Source organism: Protopterus annectens, chromosome 4.part0, assembly GCF_019279795.1.
Source record: "Protopterus annectens isolate FY-2018-M chromosome 4.part0, PAN1.0, whole genome shotgun sequence".
NCBI lineage: Eukaryota > Metazoa > Chordata > Ceratodontiformes > Protopteridae > Protopterus > Protopterus annectens.
The window spans coordinates 310,695,374-310,720,139 of NC_056733.1; the positions used below are offsets into that span (position 1 = coordinate 310,695,374).

Genomic DNA, 24,766 nt, shown 5'->3' on the forward strand with positions numbered 1-24,766 from the left:
AATTGTTTTTATCTGTTATTTGAAATTTTTTTGTAAATCAAATTAATTTATTAATATTACAGTTAGTAATTCTTTCCAATTTGCAGAGTAATTTGGACTTAAGCAGTCTGTGATTGTTTTGATATTGTTGCTTTTATATATGTTTCTGTGTCAGGAAAGTTTAATCCTCCTTGGTTCCATGGTCTGATATGATGTATTAAAAGTATTCTGTTTCTTTTGGGAATCAATACACATTTTATTAGGCATGGATGTGTTTATTTAAGTATATTCCTTTTTGGTAACAGTTGTGTTGCCAATGCTATATATGGGATCTTGGGTAGTAAAACATCAATTTTTATTAACTGTAGTCTATCTTTAAATGTTAATATTATTTTGTTCCATTTTTCCCCAGAGATTTTAATTGTATTGATGGTATTGTTGTAGTTTTTTGAGACTTAATTCATTATTATCCTTGCCTAACTCAATTCTTCGATATTTTAAGGTAGATTCTTGTTTCCCTATGATGTGATCCCCTTAATCTGCAGTTCTTTTTTTATTTAAAAATAAAAATTTTGATTTTAATTTATTGAAATGGAGTCCTGAAATCATATGACATTTGTCAGTATATCTAATTCTTCTAAAGTCTCTTTTGTATTAGATAATGTTAGTAATATGTCATCAGCAAATAACATTACTTTAGAATTGTATTGTTCATAAACATCTATTCCTTTGATTTTTATATTGTTATGAATTGAATCTGCCAATATTTCAATAGCCAGAGCAAGTAGAATCGGTGACACGGGATATCCTTGTTATATGTATAGATTCGGAGGTAAAAGGACCTAACTTGACACGCTAAATTATTTGTATATACAAATATTCTTTAGGAGATTATTAAAGGATGCAGGAAATTCAAACAACATTAGGGTTTTGAATAAATAGTCCCAATCAAAGACTTTCTCTATATCTAAGCCAGTTATGAGCGTTCTTTTTTTTCTTTATTAACATAATCTATAAGAGAAATTATTCTTTTAATATTATCATGTGTGTGTTTATGATATATAAATCCAGTTTGATCATTATTTATTGTTTTGGATAGTGGTATTTTCATTCTGTTAATATTTTCATACATATCTTATAGTCATTATTTAATAATGATATAGGTCTATATGAGGTACAGAGGTTGGGGGATTTGTTTTCCTTTTGGAATGGTGTGATTAAGGAATATCTCCAAGAGGGTGGCATTAAAGCTTGTGACTGAAGGAAAAAGTTTATATATTTCCATAATTATACCATCTATACATGGAACTTTATTGTTTTACTCTCTTTTATTGTATCTGTAATTTCTTTGTAGGATATGGGTGCTTGCAGATCTAGTTTTAATTTTTCTGGTATTTTTTTTTATATTAGAACATTTTTCATCTAGATTTAATTGATCAATATGTATATTTTCTTTTTGGAAATGTTCATATAGTGATTTTTATAGGCATCAACAATGTCACCTATATCCGAGACATGTTTCCCTTTCTTTTCATGGAAGATACTTTTAATGTTATTAGCTTTTGACTGTATTTTGATTCTTGCAGACATTAGATATTTGGGAGAAGTGGCCAAGGTATTCATTTTTAGTTTTTTTAAGCTAAACTAGTTTTATGTGTTACAATTTAATTTTATTTATTGTTTAATACTTCTACTTTCTTTTTCATCTCCAAATGATTTTGATTTTTTTTCAGCTTGTACTGACAAAAGTTTGGATTGTAGATCTAATAATTCAGAATCCCATTCTCTGATTTTTCTTTTTACCAAGTTAGGGTTTTACCATATATGTAAGCTTTTAATGAGTCCCATGTCATTATTTTATTTAGCTCTGTGGTGTAATTAATATCCAAGAAGAACTTTAATTCAGATAATAACACGGGTTTGAACTCTTTAATTCTAGTTATATATGCTGGGATTCTGGAGTTAAAGATTAATGGTTTGTACCCATTTTGAAGTTTTAGTATCCATGAACGGTGGTCTGAAAAGGGGCAGGGAGTGAGAAATTAATGATTTTAGAGTGTAAACCATGGGCAGCAAATATTTTATCTGTTCTAGTTTGGGTACCACATCTGTGATCTTGATGGGGAAAACAATAAAGATTTATTTCTACAAGATGACATGATTCTACCCACTTGTTTAAAGGTTTTGATACAGCAGATGTACGCAGTGGTCTTTTATTTGTAGTTTCAGAAATATCAAATATACAGTTAAAATCTCCTCCTAATATTAAGTTGCCTTTCTAATTATTGGAAATGAAATCCAAGTGTTTTTTTAACAGTTCCTGTTCCAGTGACTGGGAACCAGTATAGATTGGTTAGGGTCCATATTCTGTTATTATATTTAGCTATTACTAATGCCATAAGGCCTTCTGTATCTTCATACTTATAAATTATTTGTGGGTTAATCACATTTGTTTTCCATAAAATTGTTACCCTTTTGTCTTTGTCTTATAACTAGATTGCACCAATATCATATAGTCCTTAGGATTCCATTTGTAATTGTCATTTGTTTTGAAATGAGTTTCTTGAAGGAAGACAATTTGTGCTTTGTTAAATTTTAAATATTTCAGTAGATTTGATCTCTTCCTAAGATTGTTTAAGCCATTGGTATTTAAAGATAATAAAGTCAAATCCATCTTGAGTTATTTAGACTATGTATTTTTTGTTTTATTGTGAATATTAAGCATTTTCCTCTGATAACTGTAAAGTATATGTTTGAGCTTTTAAAGGAAATTATCAGTTTTATACTTTGAGTGTTTACCAATAAAGTAATGTTTTGGTCAGGCATACTAAACATGTTTTTGTGAAATAAATTTAAATTAATAAATGTTAACAAAACTAAGAACCGCACTAGCCATGGAATGAAAATCATTCCTAATCTGATGTATAAATCAAGTCAATCAGATTTTCACTCCTACCTTGCCAGTCCAGAACATCTGAGCTCTATAAATTGAATTATCAGATGGAAAATATTTGTAATAGGAATAAGCAATATGTATATTATTTTGAACAGATATAGTAATTCTAATGCAATATAAATGTTTACTTATTGTATAAACAATTAATATTTACATGAAAGATAGATGACAAGCAATTCAATAATAGTAAAGTAGGATGTATCATGTATAAAACCTCAGTAAAAGATTATAGCACACAGTTATTTAACATATTCACCCTTATTGATGAAGTCTTTCAAAACATATTGCTTAATATAAATAGTTATATGTTTATAATACAATGTATTTTACTGGATATATCAGAAGTTATATTTCATTGTTTGCCAGCATTTAACTAATCATTTTGCTGCTAACTTACTTAATGCATCAAGTTTATGTGAACATTGATGAAAGTTAGTGCATTTTACTTATCGGTGCATCCCTCTTCCCCCATGTCCTACACATAATGATTTTCATATCTGTCATTTCTTATTATGAAATGAGTGAAATTATAGGTTAAAAACAACAAATTCACTTATTATGATTAATGATTGGAAATTCCCTTTCCATATTCATAAATATATTCATAAATTGCCATTTTATGGCATATACTCAAAGCTTTTAGATTTAAATGGCAACATTCTATTTTGTATAATCAGCAAAGGTTAAACTGAGTGATTATTGTCAGTGTAATACTATTTGTTCAGAATGCGATTGTTACATTCTGTGACATTCCTAGTTCAGGCTTCTATTGTTTCCTTTGAACAACTTTGTCAGTTTGATGTCATTTATAAAACATTAGTCACCTTGGTAACAGCTTAAGTATTATGTATGGTCAAGATGTGTTACACAACCACAATTCAAGTTAAAGGAATTACATGACTTGTTATGCATATTTACTTATATAAGAAAATCATCATGCTTCCCCTTGATGTTCAATGTAGTGTATGTCATTTACGACAAGTTAAGATAGCAGTGTTATACACAAGCCCATGTTATTAAATCCTGTCGTTAATATCTAAATTCAGCAGACTGCTTCATCTTATATGACGATTATATATTTTATGTCTAGATTTACTAAAATCATATATTACATAACTATTGTGTGTGTGTGTGTGTGTGTGTGTGTGTGTGTGTGTGTGTGTGTGTGTGTGTGTTTTTGGCTGTTGCTTAGTTATTTGAGAGACCACAAGCTGTAATGCTTATTCTTATTATTAGCTCATTCCAAGCATTTTATACAGTCCATAGACTTTAAATTATGAGTCCCCTTTAGTTTTTATTTGTTCTATGTATATTTCCATCCTTACATACACACATCAGTACTTCAAGCATGGACAACAATACCCATCCAGTTTTGCCAGAATACCATTCACTAGTTCATGTGGTGTGTTTCCAGGCTGTTATCCAAACCACGATTTGTCCTAATCCATTTTACCAATCTGTTCCATGCAGTGGCCACTCTGCCAGTGAACCACTCAACACACCTTCCATTCCCACAGATATTTCCATGAAGGAATGCTCATGACTCTCTAGCACTTCCCAGCAAAACCCCAAACACCCCTAGAATCGGCTATCCCCATATGCCCAACACGTTTGAGCAAGCTCACCTCCGAGACCACTGCAAAGGGTTGTGCACAAGACCAAGTGCTCTAGTCTTTCACAATAACTCAGACTTCCACTCTTATGTAAGTCCTTAATGTGTTTGGACCAAAATACATTTTAAATATAAAATTGCGCATATTATTATTATTATTATTTTTTTTTTTGTCAAGAATCAACTTAATGAGCTAAATTTTTGTTGGGAGACCATCAGTATGTGTACATGTGGTTTAAAACAGCACTTTTATTTGATATATATACTTTTTTATTTTTTATTTTAAATCAGTAACATTGACAAGAATCATCTCTTGAGTCTCCTCAGAGCTGTTGAGCATTATTGTCACTTTGTCTCCGTTGCCATAGGAACCTGGAAGCATCTGTTTCTGTTAGTGTGTCTGTATACTGCATACCAGAGGCTCGCGATGCACCTGAAGCAAAGCTTCACTTTACTGGAACTTCAAGCCTAAATTCCCTCCCTTTCAGCGAGGCAGCAGCCAGGAAAAGAACAGAGAGCAAACAGATAAACCCTCCCAACAAGACGCCACTACAAGAGAGAACACATTCTTCCAGCCTTCCCACCTCTCACTCAGCAGGTGTTTAAACCAACTGTTCTCTGCCAAAATATCCCAAATCACATTTTTGCTTGGATCCAGACTAAAACACCAAATGTCTCTTCTTAATACACAAGCATCAGTAAACCGTGATCACAAGCTGCAACCCACAGTTTTCCGGAGATGAAAATGGCAACATACAACAGCTGCCTCCACACAAACCATGTCCGGCTTAATCAAACAGCACTCAGGACTATGATACCTGCCATATCCAGACTAAAACACCAAATGTCTCTTCTTAATACACAAGCATCAGTAAACCACGATCACAAGCTGCAACCCACAGCTTCCCGGAGATGAAAATGGCAACATACAACAGCTGCCTCCACACACACCATGTCTGGCTTAATCAAACAACATTCCGGACTATGATACCTGCCATAACTGATATTAACTATGTTTAGACAAAATAATAATGACATTTGTACTAGTTGCCAGACATGGCTGCATCCACGCACACCATATCAGGATTGATCAAACAGCACTCGAAGCTATGATACCTGCTATAATTGAAATTAACTATGTTTAGACAGAATAATAATGACATTTGTACTAGCTGCCAGACACAGCTGCATCCACGCACACCATATCAGGATTGATCTAACAGCACTTGTAGCTGTGATACCTGCCATAATTGATATTAACTATATTTAGAATAATGACGACATTTGTATTAAGAGCTTGCTACTATTATTCATCTAGGATATACATGACATTTCTAAATCATACTTTAACTGAAGAAGGCATTAGTCTCCATAGCAGGATTTTTTTTTTCAAAACACTCTGCTGTTACTGCTATTATATATGATGTTAATTTGTTACATTTGAGTCTGAACTCTGATGAATGGTACCTTGTTGAATTAGTTAATTAATTACTTAAATTATTATAAGTAAAAACAATGAAAAATGAACAAGATAAGTATTCATTGAGTTCAAGTAGGGGAATAGAAACTAATATGTTTATATTATATGTTGCTTTGTTTGGCTTGTATATAATGTAAATAGTAACCCATCTTAACCTACCTTTGTTTGTAAAGAATTATTGGACTCTGAATATTCTGAATAAATCATTACTGTTTCTCAGTTGTTTAAGAAACCCTCCTTTTTCTTTTTTAAATAAAAACGGATGACAAGTGATGTACCATATAAGTTGATACTTTGACAGATGTAGTTGTAAGAGTTATTTTTTTTTTTGGACAGCTGTCTTGGAATCAGTTTTTTTGTTTCTTCTTTCTAGCATCAGTCCAAGGATTTGTTTCTTTTATTCTTTTTAAGAGCAGGGGCCATCCATTCCATTTCTTCTGGGATAGACACTATGTTGTTGTTTTTGATGAATATAGTAGCTTCTGCGTCATTAAAGGTTCTCATCTCATCGGCAAAAAGTATTTTTATCTTGGCTGGAAAGGCCAGCTGTGATTTAATGTTGTTTTGTTTAAACATTTTTTTTGTTTCAACAGTTTTATTATTGGCCAAACTTTTTTCCTTTGTTCTAGTATTCTGGAAGAATAATCATTGTCAAACTTTATCAGGCTTTGATTGTATTTTAAGGGTGATTTTCTCCAAGCAGATTTTAATATTAGTTCCTTGCCAGAAATGAAAGAAATTTTATAACTATGGATCTAGGTGGAGTATTTTTTCAGTTAGAAACAGGTTTCCTCAGTGCTCTATGCTCCCTTTCAATTCCAAATGTAAGTCCCTCTTTCAAGTCCAAAAATTCAGGAATTCAGGTTGTTAAGAGTAAAATAATGTCTTCTCCTTCAGTGTTTTCAGGCAGACCAAAGATCCTTATGTTGTTTCTCCTTTCCCTGTTTTCTAAGTCATCTATTTTGTTAAACAGCCATGTATTCTGTTTAAGCAGAAATTCTTTTTGGAATTCTTCCTATTTGAGCCTCCCTTTAATGTAATTTAGAGAAGTCTCTATATTTGTTATTTTTGTATGATGTTCCTGTAATAGTTCCTTAAGAGCATCAGTCTGTTTTTGATAATTTAATTTGAGGTTTTCTCAGTCATTTTTAAAGCCCTCCATCTTCAAAGATAGTTCCTGTAAGGCAGATGTCATCAATTGCAGTTCTTTCTTTCAAAGTAGCATCTGGATGAGAATTCCTTGAGTTATTCAGATTCATTGACTCAATATATTATCTCCAAGTTACTTGACAGGAAACTATTTGTATATCTCTGCCAACATTGATATTTATCTAGTTTAGTAGCTTATCTATAGATTTCTGTTTTAAACTTGAAGATAATAACATTCCCTATATTATTATACTAGTTTATGGAGCTCTTAAATTCACTGCTATCAGTTGGCCATCTAGGCTCTGCCCCCGAGAATTAGATTCTTAATAAGAGAAACAGTATGGCAGATTTTTCCATCAAAACATTCTTTATTGAACATAAAAGATTGAAAATGTATGAAAAGATGGAGAAGAGACCACTTAAGACAGTTGCCTTAAGTTGTCTCTTCCATTTTTTCAGTTCAGTTATAGAAACACTATAAGGGGCTGAGTAAAAAGGAATGTTATGCTATATTAATATTGAATAGCATGATGGATATTGCTGAAATTTGTTAGACATTGTTTAGACAACAGTTACTTTATTGAATGACACATGGATGCCAGAGGTTGCAGCAAGTTTGCCTGAAAATACATGCTGCATAAGGAATCTGAGATGAAAGTAGTAGAAACTATAAAAAGGTAAATCTGGCAAACAGTAAATTCAGTGAGGAAGAGAATGTAAGAAGTGGAGGAAGATGCAGTGATTAGTGGTAAGGCAGCAGAATGCTGTTCATTATAATGCACACAAAGACTGAGTCCTCAGGGGTGAACATTTGTCCTCCCTTCGGTGGAAGTTCTTAGAATGTAAACTGAAATCTTAGAGCATCACGTAGATCAAAATACTTGTTAGAAGAAAAAAATTAGCTTTTTTTATTTAGTGTCTATCTATAAAAATAGCTCTGTTTTGAGTGGATTCTGCTTTAACAAGAAATCAGCTGCAACAGCTTTTACGAACTCTCAGTTTTTGCACTTGATAAGAGTGCATAGAAGCTAATGGCAAGTCAGTAATACAGTAGAAACTCTCCTTCAAAGATGTGTTTGAAAGACCGCAAAGCAGTAACATTAACCCATATGAGAGTTGCAGCAACAAAATAAGTTAGGTTCAGTTGCCTGCTGTTAACACTTTATTGTGGCTTAAGACAACAGTAATGGACAAATGCCGTATGCAAGTGCAAGTAGCTGAGATTACAAAAACTCTACGTTTACAAAGTAAGCACTTGGAAGCTTGGCTAGTAAGAGGGCCAGTTTGCCTTGGCTGTTGGATTCTTATAGACTGTGAATAGCCACGTTGCTAATCCTGGCAGTTAGTGTATAATAGGATTGGATCAGATGTATAAGTTCAGACTTCTTGCTCAGAGAGCAGTTTTCAGCATAGCTGTGGTGCTTTGCACTTAAGAAAAAGTTAATAATTGCTATATTAGTTTAGCACTCTTGCAGGCAAGATTTGGATGGAGAAGCCAGAGTGGGAAGACTTTAGTGCTGACAGTGTCACTTGCAACGGTTACAGTGACACTGTGTATGCAACATGCTTGCTGCATTTTAAACAAGAGGATTCACTCCATTGTTTGTCACTTCACATTTATTGCATGCAGCAGTCAAACAAGAAAACCCAGGCAGAAAATAGATGCCTACATAGTTGCAATTTCCTTTAAAAGATAGCATCTTGGAGTGACCAGTTCAACAGTATTCACAGCTTGACTATGAACTTGAAGAGAAAAAAAATGGTTATTGTGGAGCTATTCCATTCAACCTCTTAGCTTAAGAATCCATGACAAATCCCAAAATAATATTGGGGGACAAAGGCCCTAAAAAAGGACAAATTTTAAATATTGTTCTTGTATGCATAACTGCATACAACTACAACTAGGATAACATGCTTTACACACTGGCATACATTATCTTCAGGATATGAAGTTTGAAACATCTGTCATTTAGTGACTGCAGTCCTCGATTTGTGAGAAAAGGAAAAATGGTATGAGGAGCAGACCAAAAATATGGGGCAAAACCAGGGGCAGTTAAGAGGGAGATGCACCGAACTGAATTTTGTAGATGTTTCAACCTTCTGCCTGTGAATGATTTAAAATATTTTGCTGTAGTCTTGTCATTTATTCAGAAATGGATGATCATAGCTGGTAACCTTGAAGAGATAAATAATGTCTTGTCCAGGGAGGTATTGTGATTCTGGTTGTTCAGTCACTCAGCTTTAAGTGACTGATATATCGGCTGTAGCTGGACACATGGAAGTGATACATGATATCATGTACCCCATTTTGAGACTCCTCCAGGGAAGCATTGTTATACTGGATAGTTGTACAGTCATTCAGCTTTAATTGTCAGACGTGAAAATGCAGTTATTGGCATTTTTATTTTTTGCACTCGTATGTTTGAAGTTGATTTAGCTAGTTAATTTGCCTTTTTCTTTTTTAGTATCAGGTTGGACAGCTTTATGCTGTGGCAGAAGCTAGCAAAAATGAAACCGGAGGTGGTGAAGGGATTGAAGTTCTGAAAAATGAACCATATGAAACTGAAAATGAGAAAGGACAATATACACACAAAATCTACCATTTGAATAGGTGAGTGTAAAATTTTAATGCAATGTGTAGTATAATTTGATGCTGTGTGATAAGTCACATGACAAGATATTATTATACCCACTGACATTTTCAAGTTATTTTCTTTTCTTTTTCCTTTTTTTGTCCATCTCACTTGGCCTTTCAAGACTTCTGCTCAACACCCTATTTGCTCCCCTATCAAGTTGTTGCTCTTAGCATTAGTTCCTCTGAGTGTTTGGTCTTACATGCCTCAGTATACCATTCCCTGACAAAAAAATGGTGTATCCTGACAGTCTTTGTACATATATGCATGAGACACATTTATATGGGGCTGGCTGTACATCATAAGCCAAAAGCAAAATCAGAAAAGGCTTTTTTTTTTTTTTTGCAGGAGAAAGCCTTTCCTGTACTCATATGTGACTGGGGTTTACACTTGCACAACGTTATTTTATCTTTTGCCATTCCAGGGCCACTGAACCCCAGAAAAGGAGCATAGTATTAAAAAAAATATATAAACAATTTTGAATATTTCTGTATGAGAATGCAAGCTCCAAGGACTATAAAACACAATACAGTTCAGAAAATAAGAAATTTCTCCCATATGGTTCGAACAGCCCTGAAGATAACAAGACAACTTTGTCTGCATGACAGATATAAACAGTGTTGTATCAAGCAACTAGCAAGCAGCCTTTGGCATTCTAAGTGAAAGAGATTTTATTATAAGGTATTCATATCCGACTAAAATAGCATGGTTGATCATCAGAGATGTACAGGCGTCATAGCAGATTTTGGTTGCTTTTCCTTAGAAGCCATTGCAGTGATGTATCTAATGAACCATAGCCCATTATCTGTTTTCATGTCTTTCCTTTTGAATTTTCAGTGGAGCTGACATTCTGCCTTTTCTGTTTGAGTTGTAAGTAGTGACAAAAGATACTCTTTTATCTATTTTTTTCCTGCTACAGAAACAGTAAATGTTTTGTATGCTGAATCGTGTCTGTTAGAGCTCATAGCAAATACACCCCTTTGTCAAAATTGTTGGTGAGTACAGCAAGTAAGTCCCAAGTAGAAGTTTAGTGTCATAAATGGGGGATTTCTAGTTGAGGGGTAGCAGTACATCAATGACATAACTTTACTTTTTCCTCCCAAGTGCTTTTTCCTACCATGCCTGCCAATCATCAGTGGCTTCATAGCAGCCTCGAGCCCAGTTTGTTGCCCAGCCACAGGGAAGCCCTCAGCATGAGGGAGGGGGTCATCCATACAGTGAGCCATGGAGATTGTACCCTTGCTGGCATCCACCACTGCTGGCAGTGAGGGTATTTTTTTAGGCTTTACCCCAACTCACTGGTAGCTGATGTGAACACTTGCATTTACTATTTATCCTGCAGTACCCTTCCCATGCATTTACACACACGCACTCACTCACTCACTTACTCACTTACTCACTCACTCACTTACTCACTTACTCACTCACTCACTTACTCACTCACTCACGTACTCGCTCACTCACTCACGTACTCGCTCACTCACTCGCTCACTCACGCATGCGCTCACTCACACTCACGCATGCGCTCACTCACTCACACTCACGCATGCGCTCACTCACTCACACTCGCGCATGCGCTCACTCACTCACACTCGCGCATGCGCTCACTCCCTCACACTTGCGCACGCGCACACTCACTCGCGCATGCGCACGCTCACACTCACTTGCGCATGCACACACTCACACTCACTTGCGCATGCGCACACTCACACTCACTTGCGCATGCGCACACTCCTGCATACACATGCACGCACACACCTCTATTAAAAAGAGCTACCATCATTAGCTTGGTAGCACTAAGCCCACATTTCCAGCACTGACCATTTTGATGACTTGCAAACCTGTGTTTGCTTGGAGTCATTTGGCAAACCAGAATCACCAGTCCCTTTCTCCCAGGATGGACAAGCTACCATTTGCTGCTCACTGTCTTCTCCCCCACCTATTTCTTCCTGAGTCACTATTAAAAATGGTTCTTGTTTTTAGTCTGGGCTTTAATGGGAGTGCTAAATGTGGCAGTTTTGTGGTTGATATTGATGACAAAATATGAGTATTTATGCAGGATTGTTCCAGTATATTTGAAGGTAATGACTTATGCAGGACGACTGTGCATCATAGCGAGTTGCACTACTTTTTCCTTATTGGAATACAAGAGACTGGCATAATTGGCATTGTGCATAGGATCAGATCATAGGTACAGAGTCATGCTGGGGCTGGAAAAAGAAAGTGGCTGTCACATGCTATACATATAGTTTTAAGAGTAACAAGGAATGTGGGCTGTGAGTCATTCGAATAGGTATGTTCAGTGGAGTTTCTCTGTGTCTTTATTTTGTGTTTAATGCCCGTATACCACAGCAATGTAAATTACTTATTGTCTCCTGTATTTGTACAGATCCAACATCGTGTCCAAAAAAAATTTTTTTTTCATTTCTCTTAATGTCTCATAATTTTGTGTCATTATGTCAACAGTGTTGTGTCTGCATTTGCAATTATGCTTTTTGCCTACGTGATTAACAGTACCTTGCAGTATGAGTTTAGATTTTGTAATTTGAGTTGAATGTTTGCTTTAATATTTTTTTAACAGAAAAAATCCCACTTTTACTTCTTAGAAAATGCATGTTTTCAATGTATCCCGTGCACTGAATATATGTTTATTTTTAACTACGGATTTCTTTATTTTTGGGCATAGTATGGTGTCCATTCAACCACTATCAAATCTTGAAATTGCAATGTTACATGTCATACTATTAGAACTCCTGAATACAGTGTTTTGGGCTTTATCTCACTGCAAGTTGCCCTATTGACAATCCACAGGAAGTCCTTTGTGCCAGGTTTCTCCATATCATGGGGATGGAAGCTGTGACATCCCCTCTCTGGGTCAGTAATCAAGGAGACTGAGTCCTCACCACTGACACTTTTAAGGGACGTTCACTTGGAACAAAGATAGACACACACAGTATTTCCAGATGCAGCTGTCTGCACCAACAGTGTCCCTTAAGAGCACACTGGGAACACACACAGTCTGGGGTCCAAGTTTCTCTCTGTCTCTCTCTCTGTCTCTCTCTGTCTCTCTCTGTCTCTCTCTGTCTCTCTCTGTCTCTCTGTCTCTCTCTCTCTCTCTCTCTCTCTCTCTCTCTCTCTCTCCCTCCCCCTCTCTCTCTCTCGTTCTCTCTCTCTCTCTCTCACACAGCTGTGGAGTTGAGTTCTCAGTCAAGTTTCCAAACCAAGTCCTCCACCACCCTCTCTCTGAAACCAGAGCTCTATGTTCTTGCTCCAAGTAGCTGACACACACATTCTTTGAGATTTGATTTACACACACAACTGGGTAAGGCTGGCACAGATTTACTTGCTCTGCTACCCTTTGCCCAGACTATAAGGTAGTTATTTTCCTGACTGATCTCAAGAAGTACTATTCCCTGGTTACTTACTAAAACAAGGCAAGATGATGTAGGTGAGTGGTCCTTCTTGTCAGTTTTCAAAAACAAACTGCTTTGAGACGTTAGTCTCATCTAGTATTAAAACATCACATTTTTGCTGGATTACAGAATGACTTCACACACATCTGGTCATTTGACTTCTGGTTTTCATAGTACCCCCCTTTACTAGTAACTGAACCAGAGTCTCGCACATGTGTGTTACCATACACACAGGGAGAGCTTTGCTAAGATGTGGTGCTGCTTCTGGAAGTCATAAAACAATTTCAAACTTCCACCCTTCTGAACTAGCAATTAGTTCACTCCCAAGGGCAATACAGAAGCCTTCCCAGTACACACTTCTTATCTCTGGCTGCAACCAGAACTGTGAAGTACAATCTTTATGGCCTAAACTAAATGCTTTAACTTCAGGATATTTTTCTAAAAGTTACCTGGGCTGAGCTTAACCTCTTAATTTTCCAGTAACCTCTGTTACAATATTAATTTCAGCAGTTATAATGCAGTCTGGCATACAGATGTATTTTTTTTTTTGTCCAGCAGGACCCACTATTGGTACTTTTTTAATGCAAGCAGCTTTACAAATAAAATTTCAACACAACCACCTGTAAAAATCAGCTTGATATACAAATGACATATAATTCTTTGCAAAACTCCAGCTAGCTATGCTGGCATATGTTACACATCCACTGCTCTACTTCTCATGGCATAGCCTGCAATACCTGACATCTCACAGAAGACATTGGCATATCTTTTCTCATAAAGACAGACAAAAACAGTTTAGCAGTATTGAAAACTAAATTCCAAACATAAGTCTCTGGTTTGCAGTATGACAGATCTTTGTCTTTTACCAGGAGTCAGTAGGTTCAATAAAGCATTTGATATACCTGTTACTAAACTGAGACTGTGGATAAATGATTGTGAATTTGGTAAACTTTGTGACTCTGAAATTACCATTATAAGACAGATTCTGCTGAAAAATCTGATCTGGCACTGGAAAAATGTGTCCGTTAATTGCTGAGTCTGCAGTTAAAATTGATAACTTGGACCAGTTGGTTGACACACCCACAACTGGTGAAAATATCTTGGACTTGGTATTAACCAACATGAGTAACCACTGCAGCATCCCTACAGTGTCATCATCCCTGGTAAGATCCGACCACAAAGTGGTAACTTTCAAAGTCACCATCTCCCCTGACTCCCCCTAGCTAGGATCAAACAAAAAACTTTTCCAAAGCTGATTGCAATCTCCTGAGGGAAGGTATAAACAACTTCACAGACCCTTTCCCCTCTGTAGGAACTGCTGCATATGTCCAAACCTACACTAAAGTACTGAATGAGGATTTATATGCATGGAATCAGGAATACCTGACCGGACAAAATCCTCTTCCTCAAGGAAGAGTAAACCTGTCTGGTGGACATCTGCAATAAATAAACTATAATAAAAAGAAAAAAAATTGCTGTCCAGGCCTAAGAAGGAGCAGGTGCCTAATTGGAAGGAATCTCTTCTTAGCTTGAACAAGCAAATAAGACTAGTTTAATCTTCCAGAGCAAACTTCGAGTCCAAACTCTCCACATCTACTAAAGGCAATCATAAGGCCTTCTTCACATATGTCCGCAGTCTCAAGGGAAGCACCCAGATCTGCTCAGAACTGGTGATCAAGGATACCACATACTCAAGCTGTAGATATAGCCAACTTGCTGGCTGGCAGATGGGTTCAGTGAAAACTTCACCCCTCTGTACCCCCCTCCCATCAGTAAAACAGGACATCCACAGTAGCTGCCCCCCTCCCCTTATCTCTAGGGAGCAAGTCATCACTGTCCTCTCAAAGGCAAAAAATAGTCTCCATGGGACCCAGTAACATCCCATGCTGCATCCTACATGAGTTCATGCAGGAATTTGCTGCACCATTAGGCACCCTATTGAACCAAAGCCTGAGTACTGGCTTCATCCCAGCTGAGTGGAGGACAGCCACTGTCATCCCTTTGCACAAAGGTGGATCGTCCACCGATCCAGGAAATTATAGACCCGTCAGCCTAACTAGCCTGATCTGCAAGGCCATGGAGTGGATTATCATGGACCTCATTAACAAGGGAATTGGCAACCTCCAGACACTTGACCTCACACTGTTCGAGTTCGTCAAGGGGAGGTCATGCCTGTTAAATTTGGTCTACTTTTTTGAGACAGTCACCAAAGCCATGGATGAGGGGAAGATGGTGCACACCACCTACCTTGACCTGGCCAAAGCCTTCGATACTGTTCCCCACTCTGGTATAATAGATTAACTCAATCCATATGATACCAGATGGGTAGTAAACTGGCTCACTTATAAAACCCACCTAGTCAGAATAGGTGAAGCCACCTCAAACAGTAGATCCATAACGAGTGGTGTAACCCAGGGATTGATCTTGAGGCCTCTACTGTTTGGGATATACTTTTATGAGGTGCAGGCCAAAACCAGTGGGATATAGCTGACCAAGTTTGCAGATGGCTGTAAGCTGGGTGCTGTCATTGATTCCCCTAGTGATGTGGACATCCTCCAAGAGGGTCTCACTCAAACATCTGTCTGGTGCCAGAAACATAGCCTCAAACTGAATGCCAAAAAATGCATGATCATCCCCTTTGGAGAGAGTGACATCTCCACAAATTATTACATTAATAATAAGGTCCTAAACATACAATCAGTCGTGAGGGACTTGGGCACCCAGGTTGATAGCAAACTTGACTTTTGACCATCATTGTATGGAAAGCTTTCTACATGGCCCACCTCATTAGTAAGGGTATCTCATGCAGGGACAAGTTGGTCATAACATCCCTGTATTCTATTGAGAACAATGCCCCTTTCGGCTTGTACCTCCCAAAACACATGCACAACTGGAAAGACCACAGAGGTTCCTCACCAAGAGAATCCAGGGCCTCAAACACATACCCTACACAGGTAGGCTAAAGGCTCTGTCCCTCTACTCAGTCTCCTACAGACTCCTCAGAGGTGACCTCTTGTCTGGCATACAAAGCGATCTCTGACCCCACCCTGATGAGATTGCTGCATATCCGCAAGTCGAGCTCCACTCGAGTAACCCACATGCGCTGACATCAGTAGGACTTGGCAATACAGATTTGTGTCCCAGAGACTCCCCCTTTTGTGGAATAGACGTGCTCTCCATGTTAAGCAGAGTACCTTATTAACTGTTTTTAAGCACAACCTGGATAACTGGATGGGGAGCAGAAAATACACCCCTGGGATTCCACCTGTGTCCCTGCTGGATAGTGGCATAGGGTGCTGACTTGTCGGAACTTGGGCTGAATTCTTGGCTAGACTTGTAAGGGCCTCAGGGCCAATAGCCTAGTAACTTTGTATGATCCTATGAACTGAAGACCTTGGGGAAGTGGACCAGACTGACAATATCAGAATAACAGAAAAAAAAAACATTGGCTGTAAAAATAACCAGTCAAATAAAATGGTGTCTGTATGAGCAGCCAGGAAGTGAAAATTCTGTGGTGACATGCATGACAAGAGGCAATGAATAGTAAGGTATAGAGAAAATCAAGTTAGCAAAATGTATGATAGAGTAGGCCATTCTGCAAAAATGCAGTTTGATAAGTAAGAAGCTAAGATGTTAGAGTATTAATGCTGTAGAGGTAAACAAATGATTAAAGACTGAAATGTATGTGAGGGCAGAAGTAATGCATTTTGTACCTATTGTGATACCCAGTAGCAGGAGAGACTAGACTGTACATCAGAGAGGAAGATGCAAGATGAAACTGCTTGTAGGGGTCTGTATTACATAATCGAACAAGCAGAATGTCGACTAATCTTTACGCGACACATGTCGAAGCTGCATTTCAGTGAATGGCCATTCTTTTAAATCTCCCCTTTTCCCGACTGTAGTTCTATTTTGGAGTTAGTATATATAGTTTGGGGGGTGAAGCCCCCCACTTTATAGTGTTTGTTTTAATGTGGTGTGCGTGGTATCGATGATTTGGCCGTTCGATGATGTGCAGCTTCGACACATATTTGTCGATTAAAGGTTAGTTGACATTCTGCTTGTTCGACTATGTAATATAGACCCGCTTGCAGTATAGGTGAGAATACTTTTCTTTTGATAAAATATGAATAAATAGCAAGGTTGTGCTTAAGTTAAATACTATAGGAAAGTATAACATTGTGTTTGTCACCATTCATAATGTTTCTAAAGTGCGGTATAAGAAAATCTTTGTGCATGTTCTTTTATTCTGGACATGAGTTTAGGCCATTAGGTCATATTTGTTTGGGCTAGGCTGTAGTCTGGTTCTGTCATGTAAAGGAAGCAAATTGGTCAATGATGCCTGTCTGTGGATGTGATTATTAGTGCTAAGGCAACACAGCCAGAAATTTGAAGTCAGTGGCATGCAGTGAATCAAACGGAGAACTGCAGCATCTGAAAGTTCAGTAAGATGTGTGAGAGGACAATTCCCATTTTTACAGAGGCAGATGAAACACTCAAAGTGACAGACATTTTGAATGCTTGAGTATTGTTCATTCAAAACCAGTGCTGAGACTGATTCATAATGGAAAGTAATCAAATTGAATCTGATTACTTTGAAATTTCAGAGTTTTGGCTGACAGTATGAGAGGACAGAACTAATATACCTGTTGTAAATGCATCATTGCAAATGCATAAGTAGAAAATGTAGTGGGCAGAGGCAAAGACTGGTGTCCTAGTGAGTTCTTTTTTTATTTGTTTGAGGGTCTAGGATGGTTCATTCAGTCTTCAACAGATGGTGTGCATGTGATACCTACTCCATACACACTGTTTTGCTGCTCTTAGGAAAGGACATATCAGTAGATTAAATGCGTGTAATTACTTGGTGTGATAGATAGAGGACACAATAGCATGGTAATTGTTGTGAAATAAGACAGTTAAAAATCTGTATAGTCTCAGAGAATCAGAGAATCTCAGCAAGTGGATTGAGAGGGAACACTAGATATTACAGTCTGTGTTAGCGTAGCAGCAACTGCTAAAACATTTTTTTCAGTGATGGATGCTAATCAAGGTTAGTGACAAATAAGTTGGAAGAGGCAAGTTCTAATCTGTGCACAATTATTATACCCATGGGCAGATACAGATTTCTGAGACGGTTTGGAATTTTGTCAGCACCAGAGGTATTTTTGTACTGTGATCAAGGGACTAGAAGCTGTTGTGAATATTATTGCTGATATTCTGTTCTTGTTTGCTACAGAGTGGGTCTATGTTCAGTCATTGAAAGAGAAATCCATTGAACCTCTGTTCAGTGAACTTAAAATATCGAACGTTCACTTCAGTGAATGTTCAATCATTGGATGTTTTACCCAGGGATAAAGACAGTGGACCAACATGCATACTGAAAAACACCGCAGTATATCAAACCCAACCAGGTGGGGACCTGCACCCCCCACACCCTTCCTACTTATATATACCAACTCCGAGATTGCACTACAGTGGAGAAAAGGGCACATTTCCTAGTGCTGGTCAACCAACCCTGTTCCCTGGGTAAAATATTCGATGATTGAGCATTCACTGAAATGAACATTCGATGCAAGTTCGATGAACAGTGGGTTGATGGATTTTTCATTCGATTATTGAACGTAGACTCACTACAAAACAGTACTGGTACATCACATTAAGTTGCTGGACAGACTAGGGTTGCAGAATTTGAAACTAAATAAATCTGAGTGTTAGACCAGGGTGACTATTTAAAATGCATGAATTATCCTCTTACTGCTGATGAGATGCAGCTGGATGCTGGTAATATATGTTAGAGTAAATATACAAACTCCTGGAGGCAAACCCCCATTAATGTGACTCTTCAGGATGGTGAAAGTTTGTCACTTCTGTCCGATATAAAAATACATCTCCGAAACCTGCTTGAGCAAGATACAACCTGATGATCACTTTTTATTTATTTATTTATTTATTTATTTATTTATTTATATTTGTTGACCGGGAGTGTCCGACTGGACGTAGGTCCATTTTCAGCGGAGGCCCGGGGAGAAAAGCTCCACAGTTAAAATAAACAGACAGTAGTTACATTGGATTACATAGTGATTAACAATTTACATATTAATTACTTACAACATATTTACAGGTGAAGAATTACTTACAACATATTTACAGGTGAAGAACATAGTACATCAGCAGACAACTAGAATCTTTATCTGTGAAGTACATAACAGACATTAACAAATGTTACAATAAGAAGTTCCTGCTGTATAATAAGTACTAGTCTTATGAGCATCTGAGCTTCCTATAATCAAGGTAGTTAGTGGAGTGGAAAGAAAGGTAGTGGTTGGATGGGTGGGTGGTGATACAGCGGGAGTTGCAAGGGCACATCCAGCATGTTTCTAGGTGCACTTTTAGTAAAGTTTTGAAGTGGGTGCATGATGGTATGTAGGTAATTGTGAGTGGGAGGGAGTTCCATAATTTGGCTATGGTGCAAGAGAATAGTGCTTCACCAGCAGAGTTATTGGCTTTAGTGATCTGCAAGCGATTTTTGTTGCTGGATCTTAGTGGTCTGGTGGTGCGATAGGGTTGGAGTAGATTCTGGAGGGATGGGACATTTAGTGGATGGTTTACTAGTTTGTGGGCGAGTAAGAGTTGATACCATTGAAGGAGGTGAGCGAGTTCAAGCCAGCCCAGTTCAGCAAGTGAGAGAGTGGTGAGTACGGTAGGATGCCCCTGTGGCGAATTTGGCGATTTTGTTGTAGCAGATCTATAGCTTCTTTAGATCGCATTGCCTTAGGTTGGTATATATTGGAGAGGCATAAAGTAGGGTGGAGATAAGGTGGGAATTTGCTACTGAAATCTTTGTTGCTTTGGTGAGAAGTTGCTTATTTCTGTATAACACTCCTAGTTTTTTGTGAACTTTTTTATGGTCATGGATATGTGAATGTCAAATTTTAGTTTGTCTATTTCCACTCCTAGCAATTTGGTGTGTTCAGTTGGGTATATAGTGGTTTTGAAGCTTTTGAAGTTTTAAGCTATAAAAGATGCTAATAACTATTGCATCTACATATTCTGAGCAATGTGAACAAATACACATATATTCAAGTCAAAAAAAAGCCTAAAAGCTGTGTTATTCAATGAGAGCAGATCTGTTACTTTGCATGGAGAGTGCTGACAAATGTACAAAGCAAATATGTGCAAGTTAAGAATCAGCCATAGTTTTTGGTTGACAGAAATTTCCTAATTTATGTGCAGAAGACATTAAAGTCAAGGCAGATTACAAACCCTTGCAGATTATTTTTTTTAAAGGCATCAGCTAGATTACAAAGAATGCTGCTGACTTTAAATGATATAATATCAAAGTGCACTATAAAATAGTAAAATTGATACATGTTGTTGATGCATTGAGTAGAGCTTATTTAGGCGAGTGCAGGGAACCTGGTAAAATGGAATGTTGAATTTGTAAATGTCAGGACACAAATACCAGTGAGAATGGGTAAAATTGCAGGAACTGTAATCCTCACAAAGGAATGGCACCAAAATATATTGCTTCATGAAGCTGTAATGTCAGCATGGCACAAAAGTGTTTGGCAACTTCATATGCTAATAAACCACGCTATATATTTAGCGAATTAGGCTGCATGATAGTTAAGATGTTATTGACACTCTGTGACATAGTTCACAATCGCTGAACTTTGATATGGAAGAAAAGCAATGCTGAAGTGTTTTGCAGGAGGATATTGTTGAAACATTTATGTGAAATCCGTACTGCCGAAATTTCCGAAAGTTGAAAAAACAATGAACATAGACGTTGCCGACCGTTGTACACCAAAAAACAAGTGCTAACATGGGTCAAAAAGGGGGAGAGATTTTGCAGTTTGATATATCAGTGTTATTTATTTATATATATGTATGTTATTTATTTATATATGTGTATGTGCTTGTATATATACACACACACACACACACACACATATATATATATATATATATATATATATATATACATATATATGCAGAGAGAGAGAGATTATAGATTAGATATATATGTAGAGCTCTGAGATGTGTGTGTGTGTGTGTGTGTATAGCTCTGAAATTGCTATACTTCATAGAAAGAAAAGTTTACTTATAACCATCTGTATTCTTACAGAAAATCCATCTCTCATCGGTGATCACATTTTTGAGTTTCAATGCATATGTTTCATAGTGACAGTCATCACCCCATCTCCGCTAAGAAATCAGTTGTTTTAAAGTATGCAAGTCGTGTTTATGCAAACCTAGGATCTGTGTGATGCTACTGATGATGGACTTAACGAAGCCTGACTTGCCAATCACAGTATATCTGCACTGAAACTTGCAGGGGTTGGAAGTAATAAAAGATTGTGCAGCAGTTACTGCCCTTCTGCACCCTCCAAATTGGAAGCTGTGCCTGTACACCCTGTGTATAAATATACTACTACTGAAGTTAACGCTATTCTGAGAAAAGGGCAATAATTTAATAACATTTTGCCTCAATTTGTGTTTTCATACAGTTATTGAGATCAGAATTACTGGGGCAGAGCCTTCACTTTGGGGAATTCATCCCATGCAAGAACATGAGTTTTACTTTTCATCTGTTAACTGACTGTGTTGCATAAGTATGGTTGGTAAGTCCACATAGATCCCATATCTGAATATTAGATATCTACAGAAATCATAAGTTGGCCCAATATAATAGTGCAAGTAGAGCAGATGGTGCAAGATTGTGCTCTTTATAACATGGCTAGAAAGTAAAATCAGAAAGATGTAGGGTCCAGTGCCATATGTATGTAAGAGTGATTGTCAGAGAGTTGTCTCATAGTCTCTGAATTATATTGGGACCAGTCCTGTACCACTATTGCACCAACTTTGTCTGCTGACAATATTACCAGTTCTTTGTTGGCTGCCAGTTCATGTATAATGTCCATTTCTTTCCTGGACAAATTATGTATTGGACCGTACATCTGGTTTCAAGAGACAAATAGATTATTTTTTGCACTCTGCCAAGGAGGAGGGGATCATAACTGACAATATTGTTCACCATCTCACAGTCACTGACCCCTGTAGTCAGTACATATATTTCTTACCTAAAATTCACAAAAGCTTACAAAAGCCCACCAGGAGACCCATTGTCTCGGGCAAGGGTCCAGTTACCGAACCACTATCACAGTTCTTGACATTACATCTTAAGCCATTGCTCAAATGTGTCAGAGCAAGAATGCAAGACACCACTGAGTTTCTATGTGTTATATCAGACATGCAGTTGGAAGCAGGGTGGTATATGTGTACTTTGGATGTCTCTGCATTATATTTGAACATTCCCCATTGGGCAGGCTTGGGGGCCTTGGAAAACTGGTTATTCAAGTCTGAATTATATCCACCTGGCTTTAATAAATTTTTGCTCTGCTTGGCCGAACATGTATTAACCAAAAATGTTATGTATTATCAGAACAACTGTTATTTACAGATTAAAGGGACTGCAATGGGGGCTTTGTTTGCCCCAATATATTCTGATCTCTTTATGGCCTATATTGAAGAACAGATCATTTACGACAGGACCCGTAATAGTTACATAGATGAGATCGAGATATAGAGGAGATATTTGGATGATTGCTGGTTGATATGGAGGTTTGACATTGTATATCTCAAGGAGTTTGTTACCTATTTGAATGAGACTAAATGGGGGAGCCAGCTTACGATTACGTACGATACTGATAGAATTACCTTTTTGAATGTATTAGTAATTAGGAATGCTGACCATACATTGACATCTGAGGTCCTTCGTAAATACCCCCAGTATTAACTCCATGCTTCATGCCACCAGCTTTGATCCTCCCCATATATGCAGAAGCATTCCAAAGTCATAATTATGCCCGATTTTGTTCTGATGCTGACACTCACCATGCATATGAGTCAGATTTGGTTAGGAGATTTAATGAGAGGGGCTACAAAAAAGGGGACAGCTATCAAGGCAAACGTTGGGCAGCCAACCAGAATAGGGAAAGTTTACTTCAATACAGGGGTAGAACCCCTAATAATAACTCCAAAATCAGATTAGTCACCACTTATGGCAGGAACATAGATGTCCTTATCAACAGTGTCCGCAGGCATTGGAATATCTTAATGGCTGATATTAAGCTCAGTGCGCTTTTGGATGATACGTGCCACTTTTCTTTTTGAAGGGGCAGGAATATTGGTTCATTCATGAATCATTATAAACAAGTGAATAAAATTGATAACAGCCAAACTCAAATAACATTAGAAGGTGGGCCCTTGAAGGGCTGCTTTCCATGCGGACACTGCACCCATTGTAGAAGTATGCTGAAGACTAAAGAATTTATTAGTAAAAACACTGAGCAAGTGTTCAATATATCTTTTTTTTGCTAATTGTCAGTCGGAATGGGTTATTTACATGGCTACTTGTAGCTGTTCAGCTTTCTATGTGGTGCAGGCATCTAGATGTGTCAAGTTCAGGTTATCAGAACATCTAAGTGACATCAGATTAAAGAAAAAAACAACAAATGCTTTATACAAACACACAGAGAAACACCCAAAAGCCTTGTTGAGATTTACAGTCATTGAGAGAATACAGGGCAACAGAAACTACAAATCAGGTTGGCATCAGCTACTAAACAATATGGAGAAAAAATGGATAATAAAATTAGGTGCCTTGTTTTCTCCAGGATTGAATAAATACTTCTAATGCGTTTAATTAATTGGTTCAATTTACCTGAAGTAACCTCTGGTGGGGCTATACTATAAGTAGGAGCGTGTTTGCTTTATGGATTTAATGCACCGAAGAAGGCTGGAATAGATAGCTGAAACCGGTCTGCTTAATTTTTGCTCTCTGTGTTCTCCTTTACATGAGTAAATCTATTATAGTCACTGTTTGCTGGCTCCACTAATTCTTTTCATTCAGAAACAATGTAACTGAAACACTGGTATGTCCTTTGGAGTCATTTTGATATATCCCAGGGTCCTCCACTACAAGGGAGTTCATGGTATTACACAGTGAAGACTGTAGCTTTGCTGTGCCTTTCTTGTAATCTGTGCTAAATTGTTTATCTTTGTGACCTATTAACCTTTTGGTTTGGATGTTTTAAACCTCTTCGCTCAAGGACTGGGTGGTACAGTGGTGTAGAAGTTAGCCTTTGTTGCCTCACTTTAAGATGTTCTCTGGTTTGATTCTCGGCTGGGATGCCTTCTGTGTGGAGTCTGCATGTCCTCCCTGCATTTGTGTGGGTTTCCTCCTGGTGCTCCGGTTTCCACCCACATTCCAAAGACATGCAGGTGGATTGGACACACTAAATTAGCCCAAGGTTTGTGTGTGTGTGGTGCATCCTCTGAGGAGGGTTGGGCCTTGGGCTAAGCAACCTGACCCTGTAAAACCTGTAACTGCTACAGAAACTAAAAGAGCTGAACAGTGCTTGTTGCCTGATGTACCACATGGTGCGTAAACAGGAAAGAGAGAGCTCAAGAACTGGTGACAAAGCCAGACATAGAGGCTCAAAATTAGGGAAAGTTTTGCATTGGCATACATTTTCTGAA

General features: G+C 37.5%; 1 protein-coding gene across 1 annotated transcript in view; it reads left to right on the forward strand.

Moving 5' to 3' along the window:
• The window catches only part of PITPNB (phosphatidylinositol transfer protein beta), an 862,947-nt gene that overhangs the window by 144,306 nt on the left and 693,875 nt on the right, over positions 1–24,766 (forward strand). The window contains exon 3 of the mRNA XM_044068302.1: positions 9,642–9,787. Coding sequence (XP_043924237.1) covers positions 9,642–9,787 — 146 coding nt within the window. The remainder of the gene's footprint in view (positions 1–9,641; positions 9,788–24,766) is intronic.